This window comes from Pelodiscus sinensis, chromosome 17, assembly GCF_049634645.1.
Source record: "Pelodiscus sinensis isolate JC-2024 chromosome 17, ASM4963464v1, whole genome shotgun sequence".
Classification (NCBI taxonomy): Eukaryota; Metazoa; Chordata; order Testudines; family Trionychidae; genus Pelodiscus; species Pelodiscus sinensis.
In genome coordinates this window covers 37,360,918-37,386,825 of record NC_134727.1, presented here as the reverse complement: position 1 = coordinate 37,386,825, position 25,908 = coordinate 37,360,918, and the positions used below count along the sequence as shown (strand labels likewise).

At 44.5% G+C, this 25,908-nt stretch overlaps 1 protein-coding gene across 2 annotated transcripts in view; it reads right to left on the bottom strand.

The window, feature by feature from the left end:
- The window catches only part of GRIA1 (glutamate ionotropic receptor AMPA type subunit 1), a 218,698-nt gene that overhangs the window by 49,836 nt on the left and 142,954 nt on the right, over positions 1-25,908 (bottom strand). For both annotated transcript variants that reach the window (XM_006138270.4, XM_006138269.4), the window contains exons 8-11: positions 24,569-24,673; positions 21,554-21,664; positions 19,122-19,328; positions 15,590-15,960 (exon numbers count right to left, since the gene is read on the bottom strand). In XM_006138270.4, coding sequence (XP_006138332.2) covers positions 15,590-15,960; positions 19,122-19,328; positions 21,554-21,664; positions 24,569-24,673 — 794 coding nt within the window. The remainder of the gene's footprint in view (positions 1-15,589; positions 15,961-19,121; positions 19,329-21,553; positions 21,665-24,568; positions 24,674-25,908) is intronic.

The following is a 25,908-nucleotide window of genomic DNA, read 5'->3' as shown; positions in this document are numbered from 1 at the left end:
TTGAGCGACAAAGCTTTTGTTGTTCAGCAAGGCTTATTCCCGCTACTCCCTTCCCTGACAGACAAAAGTTTTGTCATGAGACAAGCCGGTGTCAGACATGGCTCACTGGGAGTGGCAGTTTTTTGTCCACACACTTGCTGACAAACAACACCCGGTGTCAAGCAACACGGCTGCAGTGCTAAACGCTGTGCAGTGTAGACAAAGCCCCCGATTCATGTTTTCAGAGCTAAACAGTGAACACCACAGGCTTGCCTTCCAAGCCCCTCCCCCCACCACAGTCAGCAGTGGGGAGTCTGTGAGGATGTATTCTTTATCGAGCCCCGTTAGGGAACTAAGCCTGCTCATTAGAACGGAAGGAATATTTTTCCCTAGGCATGTGTGATTATTCTGGGTTTCTACACCACGTACCCAGACAGCACATTATTTCAGTGTCTGGAAATCTCTGTGTAGGTTACAGAAATGGGAAGCAGCTTGGAGAATGTGTGTCGGGGGGCTCATTTCCCCTGCCCGGCTGCAGGCCAGAATGCACACTGTGTGTCTGTCGGAGGGAAGACACCACCAAGGGACAGTGCAGCCCGCCCAATGAATAAAAACAGCGTGTTTTCCCGCTCTCCATCAGTTCTATGGGCCTCACAGGAGTGGCACCCGCAGAGCTATTATGGAGGAAACGTCTTTGAACATAAGAATGTAAAACATCTCAGCAAAAGACCGGCCGGCCACTTCACCCGCCACTTTCAAGTGCATCTGAAAACCACCTTCCTGCTCATGCTGCAGGTCTCTCGATCCTTCCTGTCTCCAGAAACATCCTCGCCGACTGATTAAACCTCTTTGCATTGGGTCGGTTGCTTTCTCCACGCAACCCGCTCTTTCAAACCCCCACAAGGAGCAAAGTGGCATCCTGTCCCCATTGAAACAAGTTTGCTCCCCAGCTTTTTAGTCCCACCAGTGAGGACTTGTAGCTGAGAACAAAGAATCAATATCCAATCTATCTGTCCGAGGCCTTGTTCTTCCTCTAAGGCTTTGGGCACATTGCAACCATGTGGGGCTATTATCTACAGCTTACAGCTAAAGGGAAGAGCCTAGAAATGCAGGGTGAGAGCTTTCTGTCTGGCAAGGATCCACTCCCCATCTCTCTATTGTTTATCTGTCTGGTCCTGTCTGGTTCTTTGATTGTCTCTGTCTCCTGTATCATTAATTTGCTGGGTATAAAACAATAAAGGTGGTGGGATGTAATTAGTTAGTTAATCGTGTTCCAATATGCTAGGATTGGTTAATTAAATTTCAGTGGAATGAGTGGTTAAGGTATACCTGAAGATATTGCTATAAATATCAGGGAAAACAGAAAGCGAGTGGGAAAAACCAAGGGAAAAAGGAAAGGAAACTGGATTTGTGCTGGCTGGAATCAAATTCCAATAAACATTGAATTGTTTGCATCTCTGGACTTCAGGTAGTGCTGTTCTCTGTTCAGGTGAGAAAGACCAGGGATGTGGGAAGGTGAAGGGAGAAACCTCCTAATACCACCCACAACAGCATCTAGGGTACGTCTAAACTACATGCCTCCGTCGACGGAGGCATGTAGATTAGACAGATCGGCAGAGGGAAATGAAGCCGCGATTAAAATAATCGCGGCTTCATTTAAATTTAAATGGCTGCCCCGCTCTGCCAATCAGCTGTTTGTCGGCAGATCGGGGCAGTCTGGACGCGCCGCATCAACAAAGAAGCCTTTCTTGATCGGCACAGGTAAACCTGGTTTCACGAGGCATACCTGTGCCGATCAAGAAAGGCTTCTTTGTCGATGCGGTGCGTCCAGACTGCCCCGATCTGCCAACAAACAGCTGATCGGCAGAGCGGGGCAGCCATTTAAATTTAAATGAAGCCGCGATTAAAATAATCGCGGCTTCATTTCCCTCTGCCGATCTGTCTAATCTACATGCCTCCGTCGACGGAGGCATGTAGTCTAGACACACCCCTAATGTCCCTGCCTATTGCTTTGTGCTGCTGCATGGAGACATAACAATAGCATACTGTGATACCCGCTGATTTCATGCGCATATTTGTGCACGTGCATTGAGAAGGGAGAATGGTGTTTGTGGTGCCTCTCAATCAAGCGCTTGGGAGGAAGCTTATAAAACTAAAAAGACGTGGTTACAATGCGTTTAAAACAGAAGTGAAAGGAGCCTCTTTCTCTTTGTTGAGCAGAAAGGTCTGTCCACTGCTGGGAGAATAAACCAACAACTCTGGATACTGCCTCTGGGTATGAAGCCAGAACCGTCTGAAGCAGGGAACTGAATACTCAGTGTGTCCAGACAATGCACAAATCATAGAATCATAAAACTGGAAGGGACCTCAAGAGATCCTCAAGTCCAGTCCTCATGGCAGGACCAAGCACCATCTAGATCATCCCTGACAGGTGTCTGTCTAACCTGATCTTAAATATCTTTTGTGACAGAGATTCCACTGCCTCCCTAGGCAATTTATTCCTGTGTTTAACCCCCCCGACAGTTAGGAAGTTTTTCCTAACATCCAACCTAAACCTGCCTTGCAGCAATTTAATGATATGTTATCAATGATAAAAGTGATGTGGAAGTAGCATTCCGGGAGGCATTTAACAAAGCTCCCCTATATTGTTGCCTGTGAAACAGATCCAGGGCTTCCCATCTTAGATGTAATAATTTTTCTGGAGTGGCCCCATAAAGCTCTGTGTAAAAGCCACTCTTGCAAAAAACACCACTTCAACGAGATGTGAGTCACTGAGCTGTGTGGCAAAAACACCTCCAACGAGTCATTAGACATAACTATGTCCATTCCCTGACTGGATTGGAACATGTGTGGGAAAGCAGACGATCAAAATAAACATTTCTGTCACTAATTCGAAACCAACATGTGAGATTACAGCATGACAAAGGACATCTTTGATCCTCAAAGGAGTTCCTACTGAGGGGAATAATGCCTAATCTAACCCACAACTTCACATTTGAGTCCTCAGAGAGCATTATGAACAGCATACAGTGACAACATAAGCATTGTCGGCATCAGAGATGTTTTGTTAAAACCCTTCAATAACAATGCCAAGTATTTTCCCTTGAAAACTGAACATAAAAAAGCCCGCAAAGTCCCCTCACTTAAAAAAAATATTTTCCATGATAATTTTTCAGTGTTGCAAGGGAAAAACACAAACAAACAAACAAACCAGAAAAAAAAGTTTAGATTTCAAAACCATTTTTGAGCAAAGAAAGCAAAACAAAACTGGTTTGAGCTAAAATCTTTAGTTTCTGAAAACCAAAATCAGGCTTTTTTTTTTTTTTTTTAACTAAAACCAAACATTTTACCACATAGTTTGGTATGCAAATAGCCAGAATATCTTCCACACAAAACAAAGGAGGAAAAATGTTTTGACAAAAATATTTCTATCTGCTCTGAAAAGATACATGAGAGAGCAGAAATGGGCCCTTCATTTCTCTGTATCATTAGTTAACATTTGTTCTATTGCAGCAGCTTGATTTGGAGAGTCCACTGTGCTAGACACAATAACAACAACGTGCTAAAAAATGGTTCCTGCCTGAAAGAGGTCACAGTGTTTCATGCTTCTTTTGTATCATTGCTCTGGGATGGGGATGGGGATGAGGGGTTCAGGATGCAGGCTGACCCGGGAAAGAGGGCAACCCCAGCTCTCTGTGACTGCAGCAGTTTGGGGCCAGGTGAGAAGCATCTGTCCATGGATGCTGCAGCTCCAGTGGGCACAGCCAGGAAAGAGGTGCATGCCTCTGGCTAGATTAGTCCAGGTTCATCTGCCCCCAGCCAAAGTGAGGAATGTAGCAAACTGCGCACTTTTCCCTCACTCCCTGACAAACGGGAACAGCTGGCAATGTTCCCGTAAACAGGTGCACCCCCTGCCACCCTACCTAAATGCTCCGGGGGCATGAGAGGTTCGGGGCTGAAGTCCTGGAAGGGGATGGCGTACCCCAAGCCAGTCCCTTTCACCTGGTGATTCTGTCTCTTTTCTGTATAGTTTTATGAGAAGCAATCCCATTCTAGGCACATCCCGTTTTCCTGGCACAACCAACCCTTACCTTGCTTTAAGTTATAAGAGGCAGCTGTATACAGAATTTGGTGGTCCTAACTCTTACCATTTAGGAAGAGTTCTTGAACAGACAGAGAGACACACACACACATAGGGTCTGTCTAGACTACATGGCTCTGTCAATGGAGCCATGTAAAATAGTTTACTTGGCATAGTCAAAGGAAGTGGGGATTTAAATAATCCCCACTTCATTAAAATAAAAATGGCCGCTGTGCTGTGCCAACAATCGGCTGATCCGGCACAGAGCGGCAGTCTAGACGCGGCACAGTCGACAAGGGAAGCCTTTCTCGACAGCTCCAGTATGCCTCGTGATTATGTAAATCCCTGCTTCTTGACTATGCCGAGTAAACTATTTTCAACGGAGCCATGTAGTCTAGATGTACCCATACAGACAGATACTCAGACAGACAAACTCTCTCAAATATATAGTAGAATAACAAAATCCTTGGATTGAAGTGACTCCATGGAAATCAACCGGGTTTTTGTTATTTGTTCTGTACAATTGAAAAGCACTATTATTCTTCCAAAGGTATTTTATCATTGAAATATTTGTTTCTTATGAGCCTCCTGTTCCCCTCATCACCTCTCCAAATGGAAGCTGAGCGAGTAGTGAAGAGCATTTTCCGAAGTTTCCCATTGTTCACTGATTGCAGCATCTCGGTTGCCATGGAATGTGTGCAAGTTCCAAAGTGCGATTGCTTAACTTCATGTTGTTCCAACGGTTTGTTGAGCTGTTTCTATGGTGAGTCACCTAACTTCTTTTGCTAAGTACATTTCTGAGGTAAAGTGTGGCCATGAGTGCCTAAAGCTTCACAAGTGCTGCCACCTCCCACCGCCCCCGGCCCAAATTTTCCTGTTGCTGAGAGTAATTAACTCCTTCAGGTGCTGGTGATTATGATGCCATTAAATGTATTTTAAAAAGGGAAGCTGACATTTCCAGAAGTTGAATCACTGACTCTTGGCCATGTCTTCAAAGGCCCCTACAATACATCCATCCTCTACTAGAGTGGGGACAAAGTGGAGGCAGTGTGACAGGGTGGACCAGGCCTTGAGGCCCTGCCATACCCCTCCCCAGAAAGGCCATAGAGAAGTCCTCCAAGCAGACTAGAGTGACAGTGGAGAAAGCAGACAATCAGGGGCAAGGATGGCCCTATAAAAGGAACTGCAAGAGCAGACAGCAGTCAGTCTCTGGAGACTTCCAGGTATGCAGCCTGGGAGATGGGCTGGCTGAGAGAGGCAGCACTGTGGACAGCTCCGTGTGGAGAGCTATTGAAGACTGGTCTATGATGAGACTCCGAGGTAAAGCCCATAGGTAACGGACAAGATGCTGTCCCCAGAAGGGAAAACCCAGGGGGCACCACTCTCTCTTAGGGCACCAAGATGGGCCCTGCTAGATCTGTACCCCGGAAGGGGTTTGTGATTCACACACAAAGTGTGTGACTCAGATGGAGGGCCAAGTTGCCAAAGAGGCTTCAAACCAAGAGCGTGCAGGCACACGTACTGAGCCAGAGTAGGATGCTCGTGAGAGGCAAGTACTGCCCCGTTACAGGCAGTTTGAACCTCCCCTGTTTGGCTTTTAGGGTCTGGTTTATGCCAAGTACCAGTTAGAGAAGACAAAATGCCTGCTCTAAACTGCATCCAGCCTATTGCACAAAATCAGTAGGCTGCAAGAACACACCAGCCATACCTCCTCACCCTCAATATATCCTTCACTCACCCTGAAATGCTTCTAGGGGGGAAAGATCTGGCAGAGCTGTTGAAGGCCTCTCAGAACTGGGGCTGTTCTAGTTGGACTGATTAGGCCAAGGGCGAACTGGGCCCAAACTGGGAGGCTGGTGCTCAGAGACGGAGTTCAAGACGGGATCTCATTTTAGGAACGAATTGATTCTAATGACTGAACAAAGCTTGTCAAAGTGTCCCCAATTTTAAATGTTTGAGAACAAGCTTGATTTAAAATTTGAGTTTGGATCGAGCCACTCAAACAACACTCCTTCCAACAACTCAAAAAAAATTTTTTTGACCAGCTATAGAATGGTCCATTTTTTTCAACAATTGAAACATTTCGATGAAATTTCAAAATGATGACATTAAAAAAAAAAAATAAAAAAACCCTCCAGGGACATTTTTCTGCTGTGGAAATCTCCAATGATTTTTCAGATCTTTTAAAATAAAATCTAAATAAAGACCAATAGGAGTAGGAGGAAAAATCTTCACAATGAATTTATGGGTACATGATCAATGCATAATTGTCTCTTCCACAGGCATGCTGCTAGAGGGACTGTGATATAATGTCATCCTGGCCACGGATCTCTGCTCCTGGCCCTAGCCAGGGCTGCACTCCCCAACCCAGCCGTACTCCCCACCAGCCTGTGCTCCTGGCCCTGCTGCTGACGGGGCTGCATTCCTGGCCACTGCACTGTGTTCTCCACTGCACCAGCCCCGCTGAACCTCCTGAACTTGACCAGTCGGGGCTCTCTGGTCTAGCAAAATCCATGGTCCTGCCAGATCACAGATGTTGCCCGATCAGAGAGTCCCAGATTTTAGAGGTTCAGCTTGTAGTGTAGACATACCCATTAAAACTACTTTGTCCCTGCACAGAGATACACCACAGACCCTCTTCCCCCTCACACATGCGCAATGACAATCCAGAAATCCCGTATTTTATGGGGACGCTCCATAAAACCTCCCCGTCTTGGCTAAGAGCTTGACACACAGGAGTGGTCCTTTTGCCGTCTGCTCCCTGAATTGCATGCAGATTTCCTACTCAAATTATATCTGCTGTGGCAGCCTTCATGACTGCCAGACCTGGCCATTTCAGGCTCTGTTCTCCCATTTCTCAGCGTTGCAATTATGTTTCACATGCCTGTGCTGTCTTATTAGGAAATGCTGTCCCTTAAATAGTAGATTTTGATCTGTATCAAAAATACGATTTCTGCACTTGATTTTTAAAATTGTCTGGCATTGGAGGGCGTGTGTGGATCAGAAGAACCCTACTTCCCAGACAGTTTCAACACCCTCATTCACAGAGGTACAGTAATCAGGACAATGATTACAATCCATGATGATTTAATGAGTCTAACCACCTAAAAATGGAGATGCCATTATGTGGTCTGCCCAGTTAGAAGTCCTGGCTGTCAGGAAAAAAACAAAAACAAAAACAGTGTGTGAGACAAAAGAATATGTGCAGAATGGCCCGATGGAAAGGGAAGCACAGACCCCTAGCATATGAAAATAGATCTCGAGATCAAAGAGAGGGAGGATATTAAGGCCTAGGAAATTATTTTGAAATTACAATAATTACTGGTTTAACATGTGCCTGCTTAATATATTTTCACAATAGCATGGTATTTTTTTAGGGAACATTTTTTGAACACGAAATAACACGGCAATAATCAAGTGGCGGACTACTTCGCGCAGCGGTATAAGTTGGTGAAAACATACGCATGAGCGGATGAATACATGTGGTCACAGTGCTCCTCCGCTCATTCACGTATTTATCCGCAGCGACTTGTGTTGCTAGTTATCTTGTGTTGCTAGATATCTAATGTTGATGTTGATGACCAGCACCAACAAAAAATTGATTTTGCCACCACCACCTGAAATGCAACCCTCACATTTTCCATTATTTTTAATGGGAAAATTGACCCTGCATAGCACATTTTCGCTTAGTACGAACATTTTCAGAAATACATTTATAGTGTTAAATGAGGAATTATTGTACTAAATTTGACTTAATAACTCCCTTTTTAACAACATCGAACTAGCGTGTCCACGCAATGGGAAGCCTCAAAATCAGTCCGAGGCAGGCTCCGTTAATGTGGATGCGCTAACTCAGACTTAGAGCCCCAGGAAGCTTAATTAGTTCCAATTACTCTGGGGAGTAGCTATTTTGAAATAGTGGCACCGGAGAGTCCACACGACCGTTACTTCAAAATAACTGTTTTGGAATTAGTGTTACTCCTGATGAAAAGCAGGAGAACAGATTTCAAACAGACCTGTTATTTCCAAATGACGGGCGTGGTAACGTGGACGCTCCACTTATTAATTTGATCCAAGGGGGTTTATTTAGAAAGAAAGTCCCAGTGTAGACCAAGGCACAATGAAGAAGACAAGCAGGTACAGAGAGCCCAGCATGATAAACTCAAGCCACCAAAAGGTGGGTTTTCTACAGTGAGATCACAAGCATTAGTCACCTTGCTGGAAAAACACAATTCGTTTAGCAATGAGGATGTAGCCTAAGGGTATATCTACACTGCAACACTGTTTCGGGATACCGGAGTATCCTGAAATAGTTATCCTGCATCTTCACCACAAGACCATTATATCGGGATTGCTATTCTGACATTCCTGTAAACCTCATTCTACGAGGAGTAAGGGACGTTTCAGAATAGTGATTTATTTTGAAATTTGGTGTTGTGTAGACAGTTCCAAAAGATGAAATAAGCTATTTTGAAATAGCATAGAAAGAAGATTCACAATTTTCATAGCTCAAATTGTGTATCTTATTTTGAGTTACAGTGCAGTGTAGACACACCCTAAGAGATGACAGAGAAACATGCTCTGTTGAGGTATCCAAAGACAGAAAGACTGGCTGGCAGGCTTATAATGAATGCTTGCTCCTTGCCATAAGACATGTATATTTAAATTTGCTTTGCTTGGAAAAGATGGGTTACTCTATGCTTTTACTGTTTTTCACTTCTAAGAAAGCTGTGGGATATCTCAGGGTATGTTTAGACTGCATCCCTCTGTCAGCAGAGGGATGCAGATTAGGCAGGTTGACATTGCAAATTAGGCAGGGATTTAAATATCCCGTGCCTAATTTGCATAAAAATGGCCACCACGTTTTGCAGACTCAGCACTTTGTCAACAAAAAGCAACGGTCTAGAGGGGGATCTGTTGAGAAAGAAAGCCTTTTTCGACAGATCCTGTAAACCTCCTTGAAGGAAAGGCTTTGTTGAAAAAGGCTTTCTTTCTCGACAGATACCCCTCTAGACTGCCGCTTTTTGCCAACAAAGTGCTGAGTTGGCAAAACATGGTGGCCATTTTTATGCAAATTAGGCACAGGATATTTAAATCCCTGCCTCATTCGCAATGTCGACCTGCCTAATCTGCATCCCTCTGTCGACAGTGGGATGCAGTCTAGACATACCCTCAGATAGTCCAGCTAGAGACAGAGTCAATGGAGACAGAGTCGATGGTACCTACAGGGGCCTAATTAGATACCAGGATCTGTGAACCTAGGAATCTAGCACCATTTTCCACTCCAAGGAAGGGAGAATTTGCAACAGGCAAAGGAGGCAGCTGAGGAACCAAAGTGAAATATGAGCTCAAATCCTTTCCCATCCCTCAAATGCAGCAACTTCACCTCTGTTGTCAGAATATGTTCTTCTGTTGGGCAGGAATGTAAAATTTGGATTAAAAAGTTAACTGGTTAAACATTATGTTTAACCGGTTAACTGGCCTGGTGGGTTGCTTCAGCCTGGTCGGGCCCGCTGCACCTCAGGATGCTCCAACTAGGCCGACCCAAACCCATCGCACCATGCCACAAGTGGGGGGTTGCTCTATCTGGGCTGGGTGCCAGTTCACTGGATACCCCGTAAGTATGCACATAAAGCAATGCTTTCCGGTTAATGCTTTACATCCCTAATGTTTGGTGGTACCTGAGCTTTTAATTTGTCTCTCCCTCTGCAATCAAGTCTGCTTTACACATAATCCTTGTACCAGTATAACGATGTCACTAAAGATGCGGTTTTCTGTCAAAATAATTAAATTGGTTAATCTATAGGGTGGATACAGTAATATTGATACTTCAGATGCCTGCCATAAGCCACAGTGATATAATGCACTTTTACACTGATACAGCTATGTCCACACAGGATGGATTTGTACCATAACTGTACAGCAGCACAATTTTCATGAGTAGACAAGGCCTGTTTCAAACTCTTGCAGAATATTTAGCAACTTTCTTGAAAACCTGACTTCCACAAGGAGCTCTTTACAGGGCCTGGATTTCACATTTAACGAGAACGTTTACAATTTCACAGTTGTTTTCTGAAGTCTAGGTGGGGCTATGAACAGACCACTGCTTTCTGGTCTGGTTCAGCCTCGACTGATTTCTGCCTGTAAGCGGACTCATGAAACCCCAAACAGTTTCTTTTTCAGCCTAAGCACAGTTGTGGCATGTTTCAATCAGTATTTCAGAAGCACGAATTCGTAGATTCTAAGGACAGCTGGGACAAATATGATCATCTACTTTTTCCTCCTGCATTCCCCAGGACACTGGGCAAGCATTTGGCAGGACAAGCACTTAACTATATGAACAAGCTCTGCTCTCCACCAACATCAAAATGTTGCAGCCTCTATGCATTTTTAATTCCTTTCTTTTTGCTGGCGACACACCTTCCTAAGCAGCAGTTGTCTGAGGTATGTTAGAGATGCATCGGCTTATATATGTTAACATGCCTCAAACTCTGTAACCTCTCCTCACGTGGGGCTTTCTCCATTAAGACAGTTGCCTTCGTTTATCGACTTTCTTGCAAGCATTTGGCTTTCCTCTGATTGCATCCGTACGCATGGCCCAACACCACTGCTATGAGACTGCTTGCTATTTCCGGACCCAGTCCCTTCTGCCGGTCAGGATTACAAAAGTAAATAGCAGTGCCAGGCAGCAGGTCCGATATCCAGGTGGCTGGTGACCCCCCACCTCATCCTGCACACTCTAACCTTTCATAGCCTCCCTGAATCTACAAAAGGATACTCTACACAAAGGTCCCTCCCTCCCCAAACTCTAGGATCCAGAGGACTCCCTCCCTATGCACACAGGGACAATGGAGCTTTATGGGATGACCATTTGAGGGGGATAGCCCACAGAAACTGTACCCCTCCATCATGGCGCTACAGACGCTTCGCCTCCCTATTTAGTGATCCACCACAAGAGCCCATGTCCCCACAGTGAGACATAGAGAGGAACCATTGTTCTCCTGTACAACATCCCACAAAGTTCCCCCTCTTCCCTCCACCCGAGCCATGCCTCACAGAAACCTTCCCTTCCTTGCCCCATAACCACTCCCCACAGAACCCTCCCCACATGGATGCATGCCCATCCACGGAGCAGAGTGACAATTCGGAACGTAATTTCTCTGACCGTCCCCCCAGAAAGGACTCCCCCCCCACCCTAGGCCTCTGAACCACCATGCTGCAGAACAGCCATCTAGAACACGTCTTCCATCTCAGCAGGGCCTCGGTCCCCCTGCCCACCACACACAGCAACATTGCACAGAATGGCATCCCGGCGCCACAAGAGTGTCTACCCCGATCCGAGTTCTCCCGCCTAAGCTCAGCAGCAGGCTTCTGCTGACAGACCTGTTGAGGTAGCTCATTTACACCGAGACATAAACAGGACACTTGGGTTCACAGATGACTTGGGAATGCTCATTTATTTTGGTCGTTGGATGCCACACGGGACACAGCGCCTGAAAATAGTGGGACATGCCGGCAAGCTTATATAGCGTGTCCTGCCACACAACAGAATGGGCGCACTACGGCTACGTCTAGACTGGCATGATTTTCCGGAAATGCTTTTGACGGAAAAGTTTTCCGTTAAAAGCATTTTCGGAAAAAAGCGTCTAGATTGGCACGGACGCTTTTCCGCAAAAGCACTTTTTGCAGAAAAGCGTCCGTGCCAATTTAGACGCGTTTTGCGCAAAAAAGCCCCGATGGCCATTTTCACGATCGGGGCTTTTTTGAGCAAAAAAATCTGAGCTGTTTACACTGGCCCTTTTGCGCAAAAGCTTTGCGCAAAAGGACTTTTGCCCGAACGGGAGCAGCATAGTATTTCCGCAAGAAGCACTGATTTCTTACACGAGATCGTCAGTGTTCTTGTGGAAATTCAAGCGGCCAGTGTAGACAGCTGGCAAGTTTTTCCGCAAAACAGCTGCTTTTGCGGAAAAACTTGCCAGTCTAGACACAGCCTACAGGTTTTTGCCAGTGGCAGTCTCTGCTAAAGGACAAGCTACAGTAGCAGTAGCCAACAAAGATATGGAAGATAAAAATCTCCCACAAGCAGCTGAAGACAGATGTGAGCAAGCATCATTTATCCCTTCTGACCTTAAAGTCTATGAGTCTATAATAATACAAATAATTGGTCAACATTTTTTGCATTAAAATAGTCCAGTCAGAAAATGCAGTTGTCTTGAAATCATATTTTTTTCTATCAAGAGAATTGGGACAAAAACATTCATTTTGAGTTGACATTTCAAAACGAACCAACATTTTACATTTTGAAATGGCAGTTCAAACCAAAAAATGTCATGTCAAAATGTAGAATTGTTTTAATTCACTCAAAAATGTTGATATTTTTCATTTGGGTATTTTTTTAATCCAACACGTATCCGCATTTTTCACTCTGCCACAGTTTTCAATATTTCAAGGTACGGTTTCAATTCTGAATGGAAACTAATTGCAAAAGATTGAAACTTCATGAGGGACAAAATTCCTGACCAGTAATAACAACAGCAACCACAACAATAATTATCTGGTCCTATGCTGCTGAGTTAAGAGATGGTGTTAAAGGTTACATTCCTCTCTGCTGGTGTTCACACGGAACATTTTTCTGAACGCTTTTGGTAGATGCCTGATAATCAGTGATCACTGGATGACCTTTAAAATATATTAATACTTGAAATGTTACATCGATCCAAGCACGTTAGAAGTTTTCTGCTCCCCTCTGTTATCAGGAATTTCATTAATATTTTGCCAAACAGGCAACAAAGAGTCAAGAACCCAGGCACAGAAACACTTTAATTTTCATCACACAAGAGTCTGTGCTGTTGTTGTTTAGTGTTATTGCTATTTGCTGATGGGATCATTTCTTGTTTTATCCCCCAGACTCTCACTGTCCTCTCAGCATGTGTAAAATTAACTTCCATCTGCACCATTCACACAGAATGAATGTAATCTGAGGCTAAAATTTCCTTCCAACAAAAGAAAAACAAGAAAAAAAATCTCAACAGATGGAAAAAGTCTTGCCTTGATTTGTTACCAGAGTAGATTTGATCTTGAAGTCACTAGGGAACATAAATACAGAAAACCAAGAAGCCAGTCCATAGAATAATTTTTCTGCCTGCCTGCAACTCTGCTTTAAGAGTCAATATTAGACTTGGGAGGGGACTTATTCCAAACAGTGACTCCAATCAAAACACAAGATTGTTAACACTAGTGAACTACTGTGAAATTTGGATTCATACTCTAAGTCACATCTTGCTCCTTTCTCTGTGACAGCCCAGCCAAGCCCCTAGATTTAAAAACTGCTCCCTTCCCCATTCCCAACTCCAGATCTATCCAAATCCAGATATAAACTCATTGCTGTGATTCATCTCCAGCAAAACTGGGCAGGAAATAGTTTCCCACACTTAAAAAAAAAATCAATTTTCCTCCATCCCCAATCATGACAAAAAGTCAAAATCTCCAGCATTTTCCAACAAAACAACTAATTAAACATTTGTAATTTGGGCCAATTAAAAAAACAACACCACATTCTGATAATAAAAAAAGAGACAACATCAAAACTAAATGTTTTCAATTATTTCAATCTTTTTGGGTTTTGCCTTGCTTGAGATTTTGACAATTTCAGAAATTTAATTTCGACATTTTGTGGAGTACAGAAACTTAAAAAAAATCAATCCTTTCCTATGGAGTTTCAGTTTTAAGGAATCAGACATTTTCAGCAACAACAACAAAATCAGTCAAAACATTTCGGACCAATTTTAATGTTCAGTTTTCTCTTCATTGTGTGGGGAGTATACACTTATCACTGATCAAAGACTCCTTGCTAGAGAAACCTATGATTTACTCAAGGCACAATTTTTGAAAGCAAAGAACAGCAAAGAATACTCATTAGACCCAAATGAAAAGTTGGGGGGTTTTGGTATGAAAGGCCAGACTGGAGAGTGTTTCTATTCTGAATACTATTGCTAATGAGGAAAAATAAATAAATACCAACTATCACTGGTCACCAATGAGATTGCACAAATGTTACTTGCCTAAAAAGAAGGCAGGTTGTAGGATGGTCAGAAAAAACTTATTGATAAAAATAAATACAAAATTTGTAAAGAGGATGACCGAATCTTCCGATTCTGTGGCAACTTTGCACATCATCTTTTTTGCATGAAAGTTTTTGCTGCATGCTTTTCTTGTGTCACAATTTCTTTCTGGTATTTTGCCCAGCTTGACAGACAACTTATCATAACCTGCCAGCCTTTTATTTAGAAACAGAGATTTTAATTTATGCAGAAACTTCCACCAAAGCCACTTAAGGAAGCATTTATCCCTATGGTGCACACTTTGCAGCTCCTTTCCTGACATACGCATGAACCATGGACTATAAAATGGGAACAGGTAGTACCTCTCCAAGGGCCAATGACATTGACAGTAACTCAGTATATTTTACAGTCTTTGGCAAGATGTGCATAAAATTTCATTGGGAACATCACATCATCAATAAAACAAATTGTGCTTCCACTGTTTTAGTGGGTTTTCCAAGCTTGCCTGCAAAGCCATGACTCTTTTGTTGAGAGAGAAATGACATTGCCCACAAAATGAAAGAGAAGGACAATTGGGCGGGTGGAGAACAAGGTTCCATCTTAATTTTTTCCATCCATGCATAGAATAAATTTTGTTAAGTGCACTGAGGCATGTGTAGATGTGTACTAGTAGTAGAAACACATGCTGTGAGCACTGTGGACACTCTGCTAAACATCTGGGCTACGTCTACACTGGCCCCTTTTCCGGAAGGGGCATGTAAATTTCACGAGTCGTCGTAGGGAAATCCGCGGGGGATTTAAATATCCCCCGCGGCATTTAAATAAAAATGTCCGCCGCTTTTTTCCGGCTTTTAAAAAAGCCGGAAAAGAGCGTCTAGACTGGCCCCGATCCTCCGGAAAAAGTGCCCTTTTCCGGAGGCTCTTATTCCTACTTATTCCTACTTCCTACTTTGAAGTAGGAATAAGAGCCTCCGGAAAAGGGCACTTTTTCCGGAGGATCGGGGCCAGTCTAGACGCTCTTTTCCGGCTTTTTTAAAAGCCGGAAAAAAGCGGCGGACATTTTTATTTAAATGCCGCGGGGGATATTTAAATCCCCCGCGGATTTCCCTACGACGACTCGTGAAATTTACATGCCCCTTCCGGAAAAGGGGCCAGTGTAGACGTAGCCCTGGTGGTGTCAGATTTATGCATAAACTAAGTAAGCTACATTTTAGGGCCTCAGATTATGAGGAGCCTCTAAACACAAAGTATGAGTTTTTAGTTGCATCCTCACCTATGTACTGGTATATATGCAAATATAAATCGTTATTTCTATTTTCATTGTCCTTTCTGTTAGAATAATACACATTTTTTTGCTAATGCTGTGGGACCTCTTAAACTTGACATAAGGGATATATGGCCCCATAGCATCCAAAGGGACTACGAATGCATGAATTAAAAAAGTGTGTATGTGTGGAAGATAACCAACCTTGGTGAAATATCGCATCCTTGCTGCATGAAAGCTCCCAAGGAGAACCAGAGACTGTTAAATATCCCAAATTCATTAGTCTGGTCACTGACTGGCTGGTCGCGCCCTTCCTCGAACTCCTCCGTATGCCATTCATAAGGGCTGAAACGGCTGACCAGGAAGAGGACAACGCTTACTCCAATGTAGGCAAATACAATGCACATCCAAATTTCATAAGCCAAGGGATCCAGAAAGGAAAAGACCCCTGGCTTGGACTTTTGAGGTTTTTTTATCATTATGGATATGCCCAGGCTCATGAACGGTTTTGAAAAGTCTATGACTTCTTCTCGGACCAGGGTGATGGTTAATGGTGCCACGGCCACATCAGCTCTCTGAAAGGAGAGAGAGATACAGTTTGTAGCTTACATGCCCCTCTACGTTTCATTACCAGCCTTCTCTTTCTCCTTCCTTCTACCACGCTCCCCAACCACTCTCTGATTCCAGAGGAAGATTTAATCAGGAGAAACTAACTAGTAGAGAAATGCTACACATTCCCCCCATCATACTGACATGTTATTTCCTTTCCGATTATTACTGATCGCAAGTAGGCTTAAAAATCAGAGATCTTGCCTTTCCCAGCCACTCAGCTCCTCTTGCCTGATTCATCCATTAATGTCACAATCCAAGGCTACTGACATCTGATTTCACTATTATGTTGCACAATTAAGAAATGGCAAAGTCTTATCACGCCCAGCAGACAAGACAAGAAGAAAGTCGACTGATGGGGTGATGCCAGGATGTTTATTTCCAGCAGGCGAGGCTTTTCTATGGCACGACTCATGTAGATGGAGGGACATATTTTCAAAGACGCCTAAGTCTCTTCTGAAAATGGGAGGAAGGTTCCTAATTCACATAGGGCCAGACTTAGGTATTTAGATGCACCACAGATGCACCCAGCCAGATGTGCAAAATGGCCTAACTTCTATTGACTTTCATTTCAATTTTCCTAAAGGCAAAATCGAAACGGTCTCATGGACAATGTTGCTCTTGCAGAAACTGCATTTCCCATGTCAGAAAATCATTCCAATGGAAAGTACCTGCCCACCTCTAGTGAATAGTGATCAAGCCACCCAGCAACCAGATCAAAGTGGGACATGATGCATGATAAAGATAGACGTACGAAGAGCATGAAGGAGATTCTAAGGACCCATGCTGGTGTTAAGAGACTGACCAATCAGAAGGCTGAGATTTCAAACCCAACCATGTTGAGGTGCACCAACTTTGGGATTTCCATGGGGATGCCGGATCCCTGCTCTGTTCCAGGCCCCGCACTCCCTCCACCTCTTCCCCTGAACCCTCACTCCCACCCTGACACTTCCTACCCCTGCTCTATCTCTGCTCCGCCTCTTCCTGACTCTGCTGCACCTCCTGCACACTAGTGAAAAGGTGCTCGGAGAGAGGGGGGGAAGTGATCCATGGGACCGCTGGTAGTGGGAGGCACGGGGTAAGGGGTGGGAAGTGCTGACGGGGTTGGCACTTATAGACCCATAGACTTTAAGGTCAGAAGGGACCATTATGATCGTCTAGTCTGACCCCCTGCACAGTGCAGGCTACAGAATCTCACCCACCCCCTCCTAGAATAATCCTTTCACCTATATCTCAGATATTGAAGCTTTCAAATACTTTGAAGACCCCACGATGCAGAGAATCCTCCAGCTGTGATCTGTACCCCATGCTACAGAGGAAGGTGAAAAACCTCCAAGGCCTCTGCCAATCTACCCTGGAGGAAAATTCCTTCCGGACACCAAATATGGCGATCAGCTAAACCCTGAGCATGCGGGCAAGACTCACCAGCCAGACACCCAGAAAGTTCTCTATAGTAACTCCTATCATCCCTCCATTGACCTATTTCCCACTGATAATGAATGGTTCCACGAGGCGTATAGCTAGTTCGGATAGGAAGCCTAATCCGAACTAGCTAGTCCATGCCGCATGTAGCCGCGCGGCACGGGGTCCGACCTAACCGGCATTTAAAAATGGCACCGACCGGCTTTATGCAAATGAAGCCCAGGAAATTCAAATCCCGGACTTCATTTGCAACTCCGTATGTCCATCTAATTCGAACTAGGGGGGTAGTGTAGACATACCCCGAGGGTATGTCTAGACTACAGGCTTTTGTCAACAGAAGTTTTGTTGACAGATACTGTCGACAAAACTTCTGTCGACAAAGAGCGTCTACATTACATTCAGTTCTGTCGACAAAGCAAGCTGCTTTGTCGACATGGTAGTGTAGACGCAAAGGACAGTTTACATGCAATAACACCTTCTGTTGACAGAAACTCTGTCGACAGAAGGCGTTATGCCTCGTAACATGAGGTTTACCAGTGTCGACAAAACTGCTGAGTTCTGTCGACAGAACTCAGCGGTAGTGTAGACGCAGGTATAGTTTTGTCGACAAAAGTCCACTTTTGTCGACAAAACTCTGTAGTCTAGACACACCCTGAGTTACCAAGATCATGTTATCTCATCAAACCATCCCCTTGATAAACCCATCTAGTTTAATCTTGAAACCAGATAGATCTTTTGCCCCCATGGTTAGAAACCTTCGTCTAATCTCAAGTCTAAACTTCCTACTAGCCAGCTTATAACCATTTGTTCTTATGTCCACATTGGTATTAATCTTAAATAATTCCTTTAATAATTCCCCTTTGGAATAGGTGCGAAGTACTCTGTTGGTTTTGGAGTTGGATGCCCGAGTTATTTATCTGTGGGCTATTTATCTACTTTAAATTGCTCCTCTGCAGTGGGAGAGGCTCTCTGCATCATTACAGGCTTACCTCCTGGAAGAAAACGTTGATTATATTATGCTCCAGATGCTAGTTCATTAAAACATATCTTGCAGGTTGGGAAAGGTCACACTGGTTGCCACGGGGTAGACCTTAAGAATGGTACTCTAATTCCATGGAAACTGACGGCACTAATAGAAATCCAACAGCAACCAGGCCACGGTGACATGATGAAAGGGTCATATTGTTCCATCAAAATGAGCATGAAGCATTAGAGACGGTGCTGCAGTAGCATTAAAACTCGAAGTGGAGCACACTGAGGGAACCATTCAAAGCATGAGAGGGAACTCAATCAAGAGAGAGAGGCAGCCAGAAAGGGCACCACTGGTATTTTAAGAGGGCACCATCTCCTAGTTCAGTGCGTAGGGAGACTAGAAGGGTACTTAGGTGCTGATGTGCAAACTCAACAGGGGGTTGCCTTATTGAGGTGCCGTAAAGAGACCCATCATTTATCTAGTTCTTGAAAGGCCTTTGGCTGCTTAGGGCAAGAAATATCTGAAATGAGTGCGGCTCAGAACTCCTTCCTCTCCTGTGCTTGTTCTAACGGAAGCTGTCCTCAGCTCATCTGAAGCCGGGCATATCAGAAATCTTTCCCGACCAACCCGTTTGCCTAGTCAATCAGTTTGCCTTTGGGCCTGGTAGCTGCCCTTTTGGAGGTCCCCTCAAAATTAATTCTTATGAATGAGTGGACCAAGTGAGACACTTACACCATAAACCAACTCTCCCACCATGCCATTCCACGCTTTATTGTCAGGGTCCCTGGCTCCGTATTTCCCATCGCTCACTATCTCCAGCCTGTATTGGTAGCCCACGTGCTTCGCGATCTCAGCAGCGAGCTCCACGCAGTAGCCTTCATACCTCTCGTTGCCTTCGAACTGGTTGGCGTTCTTCTTGAGCATCACATATGGGTCTTCCTGGCAGAGAGAGGACACGACAGTGAGCCCTTCCCCCCTCCCAGAGATGTCCGACTTGGTGTCAAGCTCTCAGGCTGGGAAGCAAGGCACCAGTCTCCATGCGCTTGCAAAACGCGAGCGCCGAATCATTGGCAAAGTGGTTCAGCACAGTCCGTTCAACGCAAGCGTGGGCCAGGGAGTGCTTTGGTTGACAATCCTATTGTGCAGAGTTTGGTAGCTAGCCTAGCTGGGGTGCACCTAACCAACAGGAATTCTTCAGAGCTTCTCAAAGGGCAATAGAGTTTTCTACCCAAGGATCCCTAAGCATTTCACAGATAATCAAGCAAGCATTGATCAGTCTTGGTGAGACAGGCATGTCCATTGGCACTTTATGTTGAACGTTACTGAGGAGCTTATTGCTGCTGCAGAACAGGCCTGCTGATGGGACGTGGGGCAAATGGAGCAGTTGCCATGGGGCCTGGTGATTCAAAGGACCCCCGTGGCTCCCAGCTACCACTACTGCTACTGCAGCAATAGCTGTGATCAGAGTCCCGGGCGGCGAAATGCAGAGTTCTGTGCGGTGTGCTCCAGATGGCGCTGGGGGATGTGTGTTGTGCTCCAGGAGAACATAAGAATGGCCAGACTGGGTCAGATCAAAGGTCCATCTAGTCCAGTGTCCTGTCTGACAACAGTGGACAATACCAGATGCCCCAAAGGGAGGGATCATGACAGGTAATCCTCTCATGATCCCTCTCCTGTCACCCACTTCCAGAGAAACAGAGGCTAGGGATACCATTCCTACCCATCCTGGCTAGTAGCCATTGATGGACCTAACCTCCATGAATCTATCTAGCTCTTTTTTTGAACCCTGTTAAAGTTCTAGCCTTCACCGCATCCTGTGGCAAGGAGTTCCACAGATTGATTATGTGCTGAGTGAAGAAAAACTTCCTTTTGTTTGTTTTAACCCTGCTACCTATTAATTTAATTTGGTAATCCCTAGTTCTTAAGTTATGGGAATAAATAAATAGCTTTTCCTTATTCACTTTTTCCACACCACTCATGATTTTATAGACCTCTTTCATATCCCCCCCTTAGTTTCCTCTTTTCTAAGCTGAAAAGTCCAAGTTTTTTTAATCTCTCTTCATATGGGACCTGTTCCAAACCCCTAGTAATTTTTGTTGCCCTTTTCTAAACCTTTTCCAATGACTATATGTCTTTTTTGAGATGAGGCGACCACATCTGTACGCAGTATTCAAGATGTGGGCATGCCATGGTACCATAGGCATACCAGGAGGTGCTGAAGGCTAGTTGTTCCTCCCTGCCCCTTCTACCTGGAGCCCCGCCCCTTCCGTGGGTGCAGAATCGGTCCCCGCACACCTCGCTCCAGGGCTTGGCGAGTCTGTCGGCTCACCTGCTCTATAATAATGGCTGAGCTGAGTTTTGCTCTGAAAGCCGGGATTCAGCCTGATTGTTATGTATGCAGAGTACAGCATATCCTTCCCAAATGGACAGTCCCTGCTCTGTGGGTGCACAATGTAAAACACTGCTACAATATACCTACTTTCCTGAGATTCATGTCTCTTCCCGCTACCTGCTATACTTCCTTGTACTCTGGGCTTTAAGAGGGGAGACATTTTATGTACATATTTGATTATTTAAGTGAATTGGAAGTTTTTATGGCCCCTGCTTCAAGCACTAAGGACGTTATTATTATACACCAAGGCTGTGTCTAGACTGGCTGCTTTTGCGGAAAACCTTGCCAGCTATCTACACTGGTCACTAGAATTTGCCCAAGAACACCGACGATCTCATGTAAGATTGTCAGTGTTCTTGAGCAAATACGATGCTGCTCCCGCTCGGGAAAAAGCCCTCTTGTGCAAATGCTTTTGCGCAAGAGGGCCAGTGTAGACAGCTAAAAACTGTTTTGCGCAAAAAAGCCCCGATGGCAAAAATGGCGATCGGGGCTTTCTTGCACAAAACTGTGTCTAGATTGGCACGGACGCTTTTCCACAAAAAGTGCTTTTGTGCAAAAGCATCCAGGCCAATCTAGACGCTCTTTTCTGCAAATGCTTTTAACGGAAACACTTTTCCGTTAAAAGCATTTGCGGAAAATCATGCCAGTCTAGATGTAGCCCACATGTATTATGGAGAAAGGAGTTTGAAAGGAAAGGGGCACACAGCATAAGGGAGCGAGAGCGGAGGAAAGAGGGAGGAATATCGGGGCTTCGACACGCAAGAGAACTTACGAGAATAGTAGTAACGATGTACGTCCGATTTGGGAGAATCACCGATTCATTGTCCCCTTGGGAGTCTGTGGCTGTGGGAACAAACTTATCATCTTCGTTCCAATCACCGATCTGTTAACGACAGTAAGTGCATGAAACCCTGCTGCCCTGTGAGCCTGTTCCGAAGACATGCCGAGAGGAGAACAATTTACCCATCCCTGTAGCCATCTCAGGATGTTCAGTAGCAACCAAACTCCTACTTCTCCTACAGTCCTGACCTCTTTCCCCGTCCTGGCCTTGAAAACCCAGAAAAATCATGATGCATGCTGTACGAATCATACAGGGGTTACCTGGCATATGTAAATATGACAACAATAACCTCACAATAGTAACAGAAGCACCACAATTTCCTCTGCTGTTTAGGGGAATAAATAACGAAAGAATCCCACATCACTATATGCTGACTGCTGGTAAATAATCTTTAAAAGTGACCGCTGTTTATGCATGAGGTTTAAGTTGGACATTAGGAAAAAATTCCTAACTGTCAGGGTGGTTAAGCACTGGAATAAATTGCCCAGGGAGATTGTGGAATCTCCATCACTGGAGATATTGAAGAGCAGATTAGACAGACATCTGTCAGAAATGATCTAGATGGTGCTTGGTCCTGCTGTGAGGGCAGGGGACTGGACTTGATGACCTCACAATGTCCCTTCCAGTTCCAGTGTTCTATGCTCCTATGATGCTACAATTCTATGTAGCCTGTCTAAGCTGATACAAATCTAGTGTCACACTTCAACACTTGTGCAAGTGTCCTTTCATGCTTTGCAGAACCAGGACAACATTGGGGGGATGGCAAGAGACTTATTAGAAAGTGACAAAAGGGGCTGCCCCATTGCAAAAAGTTTGGAGTTGCACATGCAATTAAAAAGCTGTAAGGGGCAGAATTCTTGCTGCTACTCCGTGTTAATTACTACTCAGGAAAACAATCCGTGCTATCACTATACATAGGCAAAGCAGAGAGCCGGAGAGTATCAATTGGAAGATCTTCTTCGAAGGCTTGATTTTTAAGAGGTTTTCCATCATGTGCAGATGAAGGAGCATAAGGGGTTTCTCACCACATGATATGGGAGACTGTATTAATCCAAGGCAAGATCTGAAACCTGCGGAGGGCAGATTAGAGATCACGGCAATGTGAGAGAGACAACCCAGAGAGACGTCTCATCAATCTTTACTGCAGAGAAAAATGGAAAGTGTGTGAGGAAAGAGCTTTGACACGGAGCTCTGGGGCAGCACAAATGGAGAAAACACATATTTACTCATCATGTCTCACCTGACTGACCCCCTACATGGCACATGCTCTGGAAGAACAATGCAGAAGACTTTGTTGTTGCAGTAAGTTACAGCATAAAACCATATCTAATACTTCCCTGGGCTCACTTTGACCTCAGACTGAGGGTAACAGCAAAGCTCTGGGTGTGTCTAGACTACAGGGTTTTTTCGAAAAAAGTGGCCTTTTTTTGAAAAAAACTTCCCCTGAATCTAGACTGCTGCCGCATTCTTTCGAAAGTAAATCAAAAGAACGCGGCAATTTTTTTGACCGTGGAAAACCTCGTTTTACGAGGAATAACGCCTTTTTTCAAAAGTGTTCTTTTGAGAAAAGGCGCTATGTAATGCAAACTGTGCTTTTTCGAAAAGAGCATCCAGACTGCCTGGGTGCTCTCTTTTGAAAAAGCGGCTTGCTTTTTCGAAAGTATTGGTTGCAGTCTACACGTTCTTTTTCGAAAGAGGCTTTTTCGAAAGTATCTTTCAAAAAAGCCTCTTTCGAAAGAGGCTTGAAGTCTAGACGTAGCATCAGTGACATATATGGGGCAGGATGAAGTCCTCTGTTTCTTAACTGTGTATTTATTTATTTCTACTGTTTTAGTACCTAGAAGTCCCAGCCAGAGTTCAGAAACTGTCCCCCACCCACGGCTCTCCACCGTACAAACACAAAATTAATATCTAATCATTCAATTCACATGGCTATCCTGAAGGAAAAAAAATCTCTTTGACTAGTAAAAAGGGCTTTCCCCATGCAGGCTGCCAAGAGGATGGAATGAGCCAATTGTTATAAAAATACAAAAAAAGCAGGAAAAAATTCCCCCAAGGAATAACACATTTTAGGAAGTGCAGTTCTACTGGTCCTTTTTTGATAGCCTCCGATTTCACCGCTAACACTAGCAGGGTCAATACACACCATATGCAATATTGCTTCTGCATAAATGAAATGAATCATGCTTGGCCCGTCTAGCTTGGGAATCTATAAACCACATGCTATTTTCCTCCTAATTAAACATACGTGTATTTTTTTTCAGTTGCTGACAGAAATCCCACATTATGTAAGGCTTAATAAAATTGACTCTGGTCCTGGAGTAGTTCCAGCATTCTTCGTTCTCCAACCCTGCCTTCTAAAGCAGTTTAAATTCCAAAGGACAGAAGGGGAAGAGGGGAGAGGAGGGAGGGGAGAAAAATCTCTCTGTTTGAGAGTTTTTCATATGGAAGTGGGAGATAAAAATGCGGAACCTGATTTTCAAAAGCAACCTGCACAGAGTGAGCTCACAATGTGTTGAGCTCTCTTGAAAATCTGGCTACTTATTTTGGTGCTTAAAAGGAAGTTGAACCCCTGTGAAAAACTGTCGTGTTGTGAATCCAACTGAAAATGCTGGCTCTTGTGTAAGATTCCCCAGACCAATTAGCCTTGTCCTAAATCTGCCCCCAGCGGTGTAAAACTTTCACTGACTTCAATGGGAGTGACGTTAGCCCAACACAGAGCACTGTTAAACATCTCTTCCATATTTTGTGTTTATTTCAACATGGTTTCTCATCTTTTTCTTCAGTCACACAGAGAGATGTAGTTCCTGCCCAAAGCTACGCAACTCATGAATTCTCCCTTTTAAGATTTATGAGGGGAAAAAGCTTCGAAGAGACAAACTCATCTTGTGTTAGACACCTTGACAACAGCTTTTAAACAGGAGCAGAACCAATTGTCTATTTTACCTTCCTGACCCCATCGTGTTTCACTTCAATCACATGGAGGGTGTAGTTGGTCCGACGTCCTTTCTCGTTAAACTGAATGTTGCCGGTTAATCCTTCGAAGCGCACCTTAAAAGGATAAATATCAGTGGAGAGAGCAAATTGATCAGCTTTGCATTCGATGGTTGACTACCAGCAGTCACAGCTGATAGGAATCGGCACGGTGTTACCGTCCAGGCCTGGATACAACACAGTTGTGCCAACTGTAGTTTCATTCAATGTAAACAAGAACAGTCTGGCTGTATTACACTGCTGTTTTCACTTAAGGCATGTCTTCACTACCCCCTGGCTTGACGGGCAGCGATCGATCCAGAGGGAGTCGATTTATTGTGTCTAGTATCAACGTGCTCTCCTATCGACTCCAGTACTCTACCAAAACAGGAAGAGTAAATGGAGTCAATGGGAAAGCATCAACTATCAACTGACTTCTGTGAAGACACCACAGTAAGCAGAGCTAAGTACATCAACCGTTATTCACATAGCTGAAGCTGTGTAACTTAGGTTGACAGTCTGTGGTAGTGTAGACACAGCCTTAGTTACTTGGGACCCAATACGAGGCTCAGACTTTCAGGAAAAACTCTGAACTTGCTAGAGAGACAAGAGGGGGTGAGGTAATATCTTTTATTAGAGCAACTTCTGTTGGTGGTAAGACAAGCTTTCGAGCCACACAAAGCTCTTCTTCAGGTCTGAAAAAGGTACTCCTAGAGGAGTACAGTAAATTCAAGGGAGAACAGATTCCTTAGCATAAGTAGTTAGCACATATGTTAAAGTAGTGGTGCACAGCCTTTTTCCCAGTGCAACTCCCGTGCAAAAAAAAAAAAGTGTGGCCCCTTTAAATGCCACTCTGCTCGCCTGCCGCTCCCCCTCCCTCCTTCCCTGCCGTGTGTATGCTGAGCCAGGAAAAAAGTGGCGGCCGGCCTGGCACTGCAACCCTCCTGGAAGACAGCCACAACCCCCCCTCGGGTTGCGCACCGCTGTGTTAAAGGACCATTCCAGATAGAGTGGACCATTATTGCTTCTCCAGTCATAGGACCAAAAGAGGGAGATAGTGGGATACAATTGTTGCAATAAGCCATGAATCCAGTGTCTATCATACTATGAGTTTACTGTCTAGCAGAGTAATGGACCCTCACTCCTGGCCTTCCCCCAAGCTCATCTTCAGAAGCAAGCTCTCCACCGGCCAGACACATCAAGCTAAAGTGGCACCCAACCATGGATGCAAAACCTACAGAGTGCAATGAACAACACCTCTCAGAACACATCTTTTAAAACCCATCCATGCCAATCACACCATGTGGGATACC